This window comes from Mandrillus leucophaeus, unplaced genomic scaffold (genome assembly GCF_000951045.1).
Source record: "Mandrillus leucophaeus isolate KB7577 unplaced genomic scaffold, Mleu.le_1.0 Scaffold333, whole genome shotgun sequence".
NCBI classification, from domain to species: domain Eukaryota; kingdom Metazoa; phylum Chordata; class Mammalia; order Primates; family Cercopithecidae; genus Mandrillus; species Mandrillus leucophaeus.
Genome location: NW_012103510.1, coordinates 1,634,347 through 1,646,767, shown reverse-complemented (window position 1 = coordinate 1,646,767; position 12,421 = coordinate 1,634,347). Strand labels below are relative to the sequence as shown.

Here is a 12,421-nt window from a genome sequence, read left to right as displayed (position 1 = left end):
ATAAGAAGAAAACACCTGCCTATTTCACCAAACTGTGGCAACAATCGCCTGAAACGTGTGTGCATTGTAACTTCAAAAATATTACAACATTTCAAGGTATGAATGTGGCTATTACTATCTATATAGGTAACTAAATTTCTCATTTTTCACACTGATGCCTGGAGTCAGACTGACACAGCAAGTAGTTTGAACAAATTGAAGCTCATCTAACATTACAGGCTGTGAGTACACTCCTTCTCAAGCCATATTGCCGTCCAGCTGTGTGTGGTTATTATGCCAAGTTCATCAAGAGATATTTGAGCTTCTCAGGGAGCAGGAGTAGGGGCAGACAGAATGAGACTCAGATGGAAGGAAATAACTCAACCAAAAAAACTCTGGTTAGTTTACTTCCTAGAGAACTTCCTTCTACTTTCCAAACTCTTAGTCACTGTTCTATCTTCCAGACAATTATCAGCTAATTAATTTTCATGTGGACAAAGATCACTGTTTAATAGGTCAGCAGTGTATCACCTTGAAGTGAAAATCAGCAAAGGAAAGAAGGGTAAATGATAAAAGGCATCAATAGTATGATGTCTGTCCTAAATCAACACTGGGAATAGGGATTCAGTCACTGGGCACCAACTTTACTGCTAATGAATGATGAGTGACTGACTATAATACCTAAGGCTTGTTATTTCTGTGCTACCTTTCTCTTTACATAATATCAAAGGGAAATTCCCCAAATAATGATAATACATACCACTTATATTGCACACTATAATTTCCTAGGCATGTTGCCATATGCCATTTATCTAAAATGGTGCACTTACAGTCTATTACAAACATCACTGAACTTGCGAGCCTTAAGTACTTGCCACTTAACCAGTTTGGTGGCCTTGGGAAAAGTCTTGACTTCCATTTCTTCATTTGTAAATTGGGGATAATAGTATATTTTTCAACATGTTAGCATGAGGCTTGAATGCAATGATTTATAAGTTCTCTGTAAAGTGTGACATAAACATGAATAATTTTTCATAAGGACCCAGTGAAAATCTCAGTAAAGGATGCAATGAAAGTAAATCCTATGTTTGAACTTAATAAAACTTGGATTCAAACAATGCCAAGGGCTTGACCCAAAGTCACCCACAGGTAGCTGAAAGGTACAAGGCTTCCAGTTCCAAGCCCTCTTTCCTATACTGCCTCACTGATGATCCACCAGGGGTGGACATCAATATCTTTTTTCTGAAAATATATCCTTTATTCTATTATGTAAGCTAGGGAAAGAAAATGTAACTGAAGACATAGAATGAATCATCCAGCAATTAGTTACCCTGCATAACGCCTCTGATAATACATAGAACAATGGCTGTATTTCTTCAGCACATAATGTGTGTCAAGCACCAGACTCAGCAGTTTACATGCACTACATAATTTAATCCTCAGAATTACCCTATGAGTTAGGTGTGATTAGTGTCCCCATCTTGCAGATGAGGAAGGTGAGGCACATGGGAATTAAGTATCCTGCCCCAAATCACTTAGCGAATGGCAGAGTGAGTGTTCAACACAGACAAATTAGCTTCTGTGTCTGTAATCCTAACTATTATGCTAGGCCATCTCCCAAGGACACCAAGCCTAGTGCACCATCTGATTCTACCTTTTAAAAACTCAAACAAGAGAAAGATGGATTTTATCTAGAGTTTTGAGCTGTATCTCACGTATTTCCAGAGGTTTTCCGACCAGTTTCTGGCTTCATACTGCCCAGCATTGATCTGAAATATCCATCTTATCAGCATTGATCTCAGGGGTTTAAAATCATTTCGAAGGCTACAAAGCGAAACACTTGTCCTTCTGGGCAGCCCCACCTCCTGTCTTACTTTGTCAGTTTTAGCAAATGTGTGTTCAGGCACAGTCAAAGGCCCCGAGCAGAGACTTGCCAGGCTCAGCACCATCCTTGCCTTTCCCATGTGGGAAGAATCCTTCTCCAGAAACAAGGTTGGTCTTGGAAGTTGACTGTTCCCCAAATGGCAGGAGAGAGCAGCATAAGGGAGTCACACTGAAAGTCATTTTAAATTATGCAAATTCAGCGAATACAGAAAGAGAAAGAAAATTTAAATCAATGATACTAGACCATGCTATATATTAGAATCACCTGACAAAGCTTAAAAAACAACTACCAAAACTTGGCCCACTCTGGAACAGCTAAACCAGAATGCTTGAGGACAGGACCTTGCTTTAAATCCTGCAGGCATTTTCTACACTTGGCCAGTGAACTTGAGGTAGGAACAACTCTTCCTTTGGTCTCAGTTCCCAGGGGCCTTTCACAGTATGACCATCGCGCTGCACTGAGTGTAATTCATAATACAGTATAAAATTGTATTTAGCATATAAAATTATTATGTGCTAAACATTACTGAATATATTACACATTTATAAATATATTTAGGTATATTTAGTTGTTGTTTTTTTTTTCACCAAGACGTCAGTAGTACAGGTTTAAACTCAGAAGCAGCAATAGGGTTTGCTACTGTATCAAGTTAGCTGAAGGATAAATAGAGGAAATGTACGTATCACACCATCTTAAACTAAGTGGGAGGCTAGGCAGCCACCTAAATACGCATCTTTTTTTGTCCCCTCATCTATTCAGGACAAGTATAGCTACTGCACGTGAGTACCAATGTGAGTTCACCATCTTTATATGGAGAACCTGCAGCCTCAGTTTGCTGCCAGTCTTTAGACTTTCTGGTCTCATGAGTCATCCCCAACCTCATTGTTGTCCCTTTCCAGGAATAGTCTCACAGATGGGAGTTAAAGAGCACACAGGTAGACATACCAACTCTGTAGTTTCAAAGAGCTGGTACTGTAAGAAGACCTGGTAGCTCTTGACTCAGTTTTATCTCTATCTCTATTTTTATCTGTCTCTATCTCTATCTATCTCTAAATCTAACTATCACCTATCTATCTATCTCTATCATTTACCTATCTGTGAAGAGAGATACTACCAAGCAAGTAGACTGTGAATACCTCTGTATTTGCAATATTTTGGAGAGTACTAGCTGCTGTGAAACCTCACCTCTAAGGGAGTTGCAATTTCGCAATTCAAATTAAAAATTTAGTTCTACCAGTTAGCTCTACTGAGATTCAATCAGTAAATTTAGCCTTCAGCCTGGCCGATGAGAGGTTCTGATTTAGTTGGGCAATAGCAAGATAATTTAGAGATGCATGAAGCACTATAATGCTTCTCTGGGGAGCACATGCAATTGCTTACTTCTTTGTGCCCATTACACAGAAGCACTGGGAAAAGACCAGGAAGAGCTGTAAGAGAAAAGGTGGTGCTGCCATGGATTAAGCACTCCCAGCACTGACCGGACTGGGGCTTTGCTGGCCACGTCATTGAGGAGCAAGACCTATACCTGGGCTCCTGAAGCTTCCTGGCCAGGCCAATCAACAGATTCCTAAGACTCCTGCCCTGGGTTTTGAAGGCCATAAGCAGCTCCAGGTTCTTATTTGTCAAAGGGCACACATAAGGATCTCAGTCCTTCACGCTTGGTGGTTACTGTGGCTGCGTGTCTCGAAGATGGTCCCTGCTCGCTGCTGGGCAAGAGGCCTTTCCTAAACATCAGTTGTCAACATGAAACCAGTTTTGTTATGGGCAAGATGGTGTTTCCTTCTCCCAGTACCAGCACTTTGCTAAACCATATGTCCACAGGCCACACAAGTCTTATTTATTTATTTGTTTATCTTTCCAGAAATGAACTCAATGGGTCTGCTGAGACTCAAAGGCCAAAAAAAAAAAAAAAAAAAAAAAAAAGGATAAAAGCTATCGAGTACAAATAGTCCTGTTTTAAAAGCAGGGGGTGGGGCCCCGCCTGGAGAACAAAGCCTTACTTTGAAGACTTAGCGATTCTAATTTGGAGCCATTTCCCACTCCCAATTCCAAATCTGCATCATTAAACCATGAAAGAGTGAAGAGTAATAATTGTGAGCACGCTGAGTATTTCTTAATGATTTTCTGTCTTATACCCAAAGCAAATAAGCCAAATGCTTACTCAAAGCCTAGGGGGGGAGTAGGGTGGGACTTGGTTTTGCAATTTCTTTTTTTTTTTTTTCTATAGTCTTTCTTCTTCCACCGAAAGTGTCTATAAAATTTTTAAAGGAAAGTAGGTTGCTAAAATGTACTTAATTTGCCATGATAGATTGAGTCCATGCTTCAGTGACTGTAATTGAATCTGTGACCTATTTCTTTAGTAAAGTAGAAATAGTCTCTGGGGTTTTTGTCACTACCATCTTTTAATGAAATTCAAAAAGACTGTCAAAATGTCTACACTTTTTCTTCTGGTTGTTAATGTTATTACTTTACAATTTGTTACTTTTTAATTAATCTTAATAAATGTGTACACACTCTACCTGGCCGTTGGAAATGCTAGACATTGATTCTTCACTCCCTTAAAGCCAAGCAAAATTAACAGGACAGAAAGGGCACAGCAGCCAGGAAAGGTCTTCATATATATTTGGTTGCGCTTTTAAAAAATATTTTGAGGCATCAGTTTAAGGATCTGCCCCCAAGAAGAGGGGGTAGTGGAGAGTCAACAGCAAAAGGCTGAGGGGCTCTGCTCATGGCTGTCCTCTTGGTGCCACCACTAACTCCTCCCACTTTGCTTAAGGGCTGCAAATGTGGTAAGCCAACAGCCTGGGGGAGCAATATTTTATTGACAAAATGTAAGAGAAAATATGTTCGGTTGCTTTTAAGCAGTGGTGTAGGAGGGTGTTACAGAACCAGATGGTCTAAGTTAGTCTTTCATTTGCCAGGATGATGGGAAAGCACTGCCTTGCTCTGCAACTGAAATGGTGGTGGCCACTTTGCCAATGGACGGTTGGCTGTGGTTTCCAGGGACAGTTGTTCCTCCAGATGCGAAGTACCCAAGGCTCTGAGTTCTGAAACTCATCTGCTAAGGTGTCTGGGGTGGGAGTGGGGAGTATGCCTTCAGGTATTTGCCGTGATGGTGTTAAAAGGGAAGTTTTGCAGCAGTTCTCAAAAGTGGCCCAGATCACAGCATCACTTAAACTACTGAATCTGAAATCTGGGCATGGGGCCCAGCAATAGTTCTGTTGATCACTCTATTGTGAACCATTAGGCCAGAGAAAGGAGTTAAGGTGGCTGGAGGCTGGAGGTGCGGGTAATGGATGGAAGATGAGTCACATTGGAGTGAGATTGTGAACTATCAGGAGTGCTCATGTTACCTAACTATACTCAGGGCTTTTCTATGTCTTTTCCTGTGATATTCCTTTGGCTAGAAAGCATCATCTCCCACTTCCTGTTTACCTCTTCCCTATCTCTATTTTTCAAAGTCTTAGCCATTTTCCAATGGCATTTGGAGTATCTCTTACCCTATCGTCTTTTCTGACTACTTCAAAAGCATTTGGTCTGTCTTCTCACTGAAACCCCAAGGCTGTGACTTTTCTTGCAGCATCTAGATTTAGCTTTATTTCTCTAGAGAACAAATCTTTTGAGGACAGGTGGTCTGCCTGGTCATTAGTGGATGCTTGTAATGCCTATTATGATGCTAGCAACACAGGAGATGTTAAAATGACTTTTGAAACATAGAGATTTTGATTCAGTTGAATATGTAGACAACCACCAGCTAATCTCTATTGGCTTGGTAAGTATTCCAGTTCTCCCGTTTGTCTGGTAATCAAAGTAGACCTCCACTCATGAAGCAATGAATGGATCACATGGTCAGAAGGTTCTAGAAACACAATGGTTCAGTTTGACACACACTTACTGAGTAGGCTGCCAAGTCTGATGCTAAGTGCTTGGAGATAAACAAAATACAGTCCTTGTCTTTGTAAAGCACACATTTTTAATGGGAAAAGAACACATAATCAGATCATTTCAATGTACTATGATAAGCAGAGAGCTATGCACAAAGATCGATGTGAGCAAAAACCACAAACTCCCTCAGTTCCCACTCTGGAGTTACAAAGAAAGGTTTGTCAGAAAAAAAATGTGTGTGTTAAATCTTGAAGAATGAGGAAGACTAGCACGGAAAAGAGTACAGAAGGAAGCTCTAATATAGAGAACAGCACAAAGGCATGGAGGTGTAAACAGTGTCTTGGTAAGAAGGGGAGGGCCTCATGAATGGTAAGTACTCTGGCATTGGTAGACCATAAATTTGTAGTTGGTGATTGGCAGAAGGCTATGTCGCAGAGCAGGGAACCAGTCGCAGAGGGTTTTGTAGTCCATGCTAGGAAATTTGGAATTTATTCTGAAAGACTTAGAGAATAACAGGAGTAGTGGTTAGATTTGCATTTTAAATAGATCATGCTGGCTCCAATGGGAGGAGGGGTTCAAGGAGATGAGGCTGGATGGTGATGAGAGAGGACAAGATGAGCCTTGGGCATTTGCAGATTTCCCTGGGGACACAAAGTGGGATTCACTCTCAAATCAATTACAACAATGAGTTATTTCTTATTAGGAGGAAAACTTAAGCAGAGTACAAGTCTGAGTGAGACACGGCAGGCCTTACCCCTGGTAAATGCAAGGATAACCAGGCTGGTTTGGATAAGAATAAGCTCATCTTGTATGAGTGGCCACTCTGCCCCACCTCATTTGATTAATAAGAATTTCCAGCCTGTGGAACAGACCATGATGACTTGAACAGGCATTTATCAATCACTATATTTCCCCAAACCTCCAGACAGACTGACTTGGAGTCATAATTATTCCCTCTTTCATTCTTGCCATCTACACATTTATAATTTCTTAGTACATTTCACTTGATCAGCCAAATAGTCATTTTTTACATACTTTCCTATAGCAAATACTGGAAAGAAAAAGAGGTGTTTACACCTATCTGTTCTTCATGCAGAGATTTAAACTACATGCAATAATAATCACAGCATTGGTATTGCTGCTGAGTAATTTAAAGTCCCAAAGGACAGTTTGTTCCCATAATCAGGCCCCTGAGGTCCTAGGTGTGTAGAGAGAGAAAAGAAGAATGATGAAGAATCTCATCACTCAATGGAAAATTAACATTAAAATGTTTCTTATAGGATTTTGTGTTGTGGAAAATACTCATCACCAGCATTGTCCTAATGATTCACGATCAGTGGGATCATAATTTGTGAGTGCTGGTGTCATCTGCAGGAACACAGGCTCAACATCTTGTTCAAGGGTACCAGTTGGTAAACTCCAGAATTTAAACCTAAGACATGGATTCTACTGCCTTACTCTGCTCTTCATGTCACACTGGAGCAGAATAACTTGACTCAGGATGGTTGGAGGAAGAGAGGTGGAAGAAGGCAGAGGAAACAGTGAAGATGGAAGACTTTGTTTTGGATTTTTACAGAATCTCTACTCTCAAGTGGTCCATTTTCTTGGACTACTATCCAGAGATAAGATGAGAATAAAGGGACAAAAAAATTGACTTCATATTTAATCAGTGTGAAACCCCACTACTTATTCAAATTCTAGTTTAGCTTTAAGACCTAGCACAGACTTGTAAACCTTCTTTCACTATTAGAGCTTTCAATCACTTACTTTTTCTTAGAACCTATGGAAAGAGATGGCAGACAACCCAGCATTTAATGACATCCTACCACTTGATGTTTACTGTTAGCTGTGCTTCATCAACAATGCTAAAACGTCTGCTATACAGAAAAATAAATCCACCAGAGTGGCTGAGTCTTCCAGATAACTGATAGTTTTCTTTCTTAAGCCCAAGCATTTTTAAAATTGTAAATATTTTGGCAAGAAGAACATTTATGGTGTATCTTATACATCTCTGTCTTCTTAAACACAGTATGTTAAGCACGTTTTCGCCATCCATTATTGCACTGTGCCTTATTATTGGTACCCTTGTACTTAATGCCCTCATAGTCTGAAGCATATTGTCTTTTATCTATTTGTTTTTCAAATTTCTCCTCCTATTGCTGAGGCTTTCAGCCATTACTGTGCCTCCAATGGGAATCTTCACTCTGACGCAATCTCAGCTCACTGCAACCTCTGCCTCTTGTATTCAAGTAATTGTCCTGCCTCAGCCTCCTGAACAGCTAATATTACAGGTGCATGCCACCATGCCAGGCTAATTTTGCATTTTTAGTAGAAATGGGGTTTCACCATGTTGGCCAGGCTGGTCTCAAACTCCTAAGCCCAAGTGATCCACCTTCCTAAGCCTTCCAAAGTTCTGAAATTACAAGTGTGAGCCTCCGTGCCCAGCCTCTAATGGGAACCTTCTATCACCTTCCAACTCACTGTTCCTAAAGCATCATGAACTGGGAAATCAGAAAATCAAGATTGTTAAACACACGGGCAAAGTATGAGTAAATAAGTCTCTAGTCAGGGCCAGAGGAACAATTCCATTATTTGGAATGATGAAAGGTTTGATCAAAGATTCATGTCTCTTGACTATTTTTAGTTGGAGAAATTTCCCGAATAGCTGAGTTCTGAAAAGGGGAAATGTTCCTGGAGATAAAATTCATCAGGTAATGTTTTTACAGTATCCAACTCAGTGCCAAGGGCACGGCAGACTCTGTACAAGGGCACAGCAGACACTGAATAAGTGACTTGGTGACTACAGTGTCCTCAACTGCAAAAAGTGTCCAATAATGACCAATAGAATCTTTGTGTTACCTGCTATTTTGATTGCCCTCAAGATTTCAGGCAGTGATAAAAATGAACACAACATCATTTTGATATGGTATCTTTGTAAGCAAAATTAAATTCTCTTTGGAACACGACTACATGTAAGCAAAATGATGTTGTCCAACTAACTTTGAATAAATAGTGCTGCAACATCCAAAGACACAATGGATTGAGTAACCTCTAAATCAACTGCCCTTATATATAAATGAAGATGGTCATTGTTAAAAAAAATCTGAATGAATGCGCATAATATACTTAAGATAGGTTCTAGTTAATGTAAAGAACACCTGAGGAAAAGAATGAAACTGAAAAAAGAAAATGGCATCCAAACTTTTCTTCAGACAAACAACCTCTGTATCAGTTTTCAGTGTTCGTCATACTGTTTTATTTCAACTCTTTATGGAGAGGATATAGGGGGAATGTCAAGAAATGGCTCCAAAAAAGGAAAATATATGAGAGAATAATTTTTCTTGCTCTGTTTTAGCTTATTACATCATTGTATCAAGCGTAAGGCATCAGTGAGTTTTGGAAATTATGCCACCTCGACAGACCAGTACAGTGATGACGATGGAGATTTCTGGCTCCTGTAGTCTTTGCCCACCATCTTCTGAACCTGCTTTTTAGCATTTTAGAAGAATTGAGAGGAGCTCTAGAAACTACAGGTCTGACCATTCAAAGGTTATCATCTGGGAAGTCTTAATGACTACATGGTTAGACTATCATATTTTTGCCCCAAGGTACTAATTGAGTCTCAAAGGTAGCATTCAACATCCTTTCCTACTGAGATCTCATTATGCACGTGTAATGTGAGTAAACAATGAGATTCTATTAAATTGCTTTCCTCCCTTTAAATTAGCCTTAATACAGAAAGGGAGGAGACAGGGTGCTTATTCTTACAGAGATCAAGTAATTAATTTTGTAGGTTCTATGAAATATTGAAGGAAATCATGCAAATGAATTTGCAAACAATTAGAACAGGAACTACTCAAATATGTGTATTTATGAAAAAAGATATAAAGCAAATGCAGATCAGTTCATTAGTCTCATGGAGTTTCTTCATCTTGGTAAGAGTGTTGTATATGTGACTAAAGTGCTAAATAAAATCTTAGATAGATGTTTATTAATTGCTAGATGTTGACTTTTACTTTTAAAATCACTTTCAGAAATTCTAACATTGAGTTCAGTTACCATTTTAGTCCAATCTCATACCTAGAAGAAATTGTGTTCATAACCATAATACTCTCCCCTTCTTTATTTATATAGAATTTCAGGGTTTTCAGCTTATTTCACAATCCAGGGACATTACAAGCACTTCAGCTAGAAATGCTATATTTTTGCAAAGCAAAGCTTGAAACAAAAACATTTTGTGGTTAAACATTCATTAACTAGAAAATGTAACCCACACAAAAAGCACACCCCCAGAGCATGTCAGATAATCAAGGTTTAATCAAGGTTTATTGTAGTATCTATTATTTAAAACTAGAAGCTAAATACATAAGGGCCTCTCTCTGGTTTTGTGCTTCAAATATTTATACACATGCTTCCAAATGCTCTAGCATTAGCATTAGGGAAATATAATTTACAGGAGGAAATATCTACATATTGCTCCTGTCAACTTCTGTGTATTTTCCCCACAATCATTTGAAATCACTTGAAATTAGTCTTGTCAGCATCCAACCTTGACCCTAGGACAGGGTTTCTCCTCCTCAGCACTATGGGCATTGTGGACTGGATAATTCTTTGTTGTGGCAGTGGCTGTCCTGGGCATTGTAGGATGTTTAGCAGCACTTTTAGCCTCTACCCATTAGAAGTCACTAGCATTTCTATAGGTGCCAGTAGCATGTCTCTAGACATTGCCAGATGACCCTGGAAGAACAAAAATTTCTGACACAAAATAATGACTAAAGACATGACATTAGAGATCTTTGGCACAATAAGGAGAGCTCCAACATGTACAGTGACTGGTAGCTTATGGCGTGGGGAGGGATGACAGAAAAAGAAATTAAAATACATGATTAGTAGATTACTGAATTAAAGGAAAGAAACACTTAATTGGGAATAGAAAGGCCTATTCACATGCTGAAGAAACATCAAGACGTAGTTTGATAATAAACTTCAAGGATTTAAAAAAAAAAAAGATACAAAGGAGAAAAAAATTCTGCCTCAGACTTAACCAAATAAATGCTATAAGATTATCAAAAAAAGGTTCTGTTATTTGGGTGAGTTACCAAAATAAGGCTTTCTTCTTTGCTTAAGAGGTGGGGCCCATGACACAGGGGGAGCCTCTACTTTGTTAGATCACTGCTCAAGTTCTGGACCACAAACTTGGGTATTGGCAGTTGTTTACTATTCCTAGTGGATACTCCCAGTGGATTCACTTATAGAGGTGGTTTGAATGCCTATTATTTCCCAGGAGCAAGTCAATTACCCTACTCTCTTACCAACAATGCTTTTACATATGGCCAGAAGTGTCCATTTTTATCTTCAATAAATTTTAATCTTTACTAAGCTTTTATCTTCCCTCATTAGGAATGAGCAGGCTTTTGCTGGTTAATTGGGCGTTCCTATTTCTTTTTATGTATTGCTTCTGTGCACGCTGCCCATTTTCCTACCACGTTTTAAGTTGGACTGCAGTTGCTCTTTGTGAACTGTCAGATGTCTGGAGAGAATGGGCTTCTCCAGAGTGTATTTTATCTTTTGAATTTGCTTCTGGTGTTTTGCTGAACTGAAGCTTTTCATTTGAACGTGGTCAAATCCTTCAGACTTCTTCACAACCTCCGGGTATCTCATCTTCCTTGGAAAGGTCTTTATATCACTCTGGGATTATGATACTCTTATACTTTTAGTATTAACATGGCTGAACTGCAACTGATGACAGGAAATCGGATGCTTCTGACCCAGTGAGCAGAAGAACCCTGGGAAAAGGATGACCTTTTTTTCAAAAGGCTAAAAATGTAAAACATACAGACCAAACAGCAGAAAACTGAAAATCCAAGGTCTAAGGCAGAACTTCTTCCCTACTTAGAATTTGTGAACTGATAGAAAGGACAAAGAAGCATACTTTAAGGTCTACAATCAGCTAAGCTGCCTTATGGTATACTATGCATGCATATCTGCATATGTATATACACAAAACTGGCAACTTAATGATGTAAATAGGCTCTTCTACATGCCTAGAAAGAGAAGAAACTCTGACAAAGCTCATAATTCTTTCCAATTTGGCATTCTTTTAAGTGCCCAATACCAATATCTCATGGTCTTCATCATCACCTGGGACTCTCAGATTAAACTTTCTTGATTCTGAAATTTTATAACCATCCACTCTATTCCCTTCTTTCCCCAATAGTCTAGAAAAGGCCCAAAATAAAGATTTTTCTAAACTACCCCTCCTGATCAACCCCCTACCCTACCTCCCTAGATTAAGTTCCTCTTGATTGATGGAGTATTTTGTTTTTTGTTTTGTTTTGTTTTATCGAGACGGAGTCTCGCTCTGTCGTCCAGGCTGGAGTGCAGTGGCGCGATCTCGGCTCACTGCAAGCTCCGCCTCCCGGGTTCACGACATTCTCCTGCCTCTGCCTCCTGATGTAGCTGGGACTACGGCGCCCACAAGCACGCCCGGCTAATTTTTTTGTATTTTTAGTAGAGACGGGGTTTCACCGTGTTAGCTAGGATGGTCTCAATCTCCTGACCTCGTGATCCACCAGCCTGGGTCTCTCAAAGTGCTGGGATTACAGGCGTGAGCCACCGTGCCCAGCCAATTGATGGGGTTTGGTTGTCTGGATTCTACAAGCTCAGGTACCC

At 39.7% G+C, this 12,421-nt stretch overlaps 1 protein-coding gene and 1 long non-coding RNA gene across 3 annotated transcripts in view; both read right to left on the bottom strand.

Annotated features, from left to right (window-relative positions):
• The window catches only part of LOC105545638 (chromosome unknown open reading frame, human C16orf97), a 49,377-nt gene extending 48,471 nt beyond the window's left edge, over positions 1-906 (bottom strand). Inside the window, 1 exon segment of the mRNA XM_011988654.1 lies at positions 810-906. Coding sequence (XP_011844044.1) covers positions 810-906 — 97 coding nt within the window.
• Positions 907-10,056: 9,150 nt separating this feature from the next.
• On the bottom strand, positions 10,057-12,064 carry LOC105545623. 2 transcript variants are annotated; one of them, XR_001006956.1, is made up of 3 exons: positions 12,031-12,064; positions 11,682-11,793; positions 10,057-11,535 (listed from the first exon to the last, which is right to left on the bottom strand). It is a non-coding gene; the product is annotated as an uncharacterized LOC105545623 (long non-coding RNA). The 2 variants fall into 2 exon arrangements; XR_001006955.1 differs by lacking the exon at positions 11,682-11,793.
• Positions 12,065-12,421: the final 357 nt, after the last annotated feature.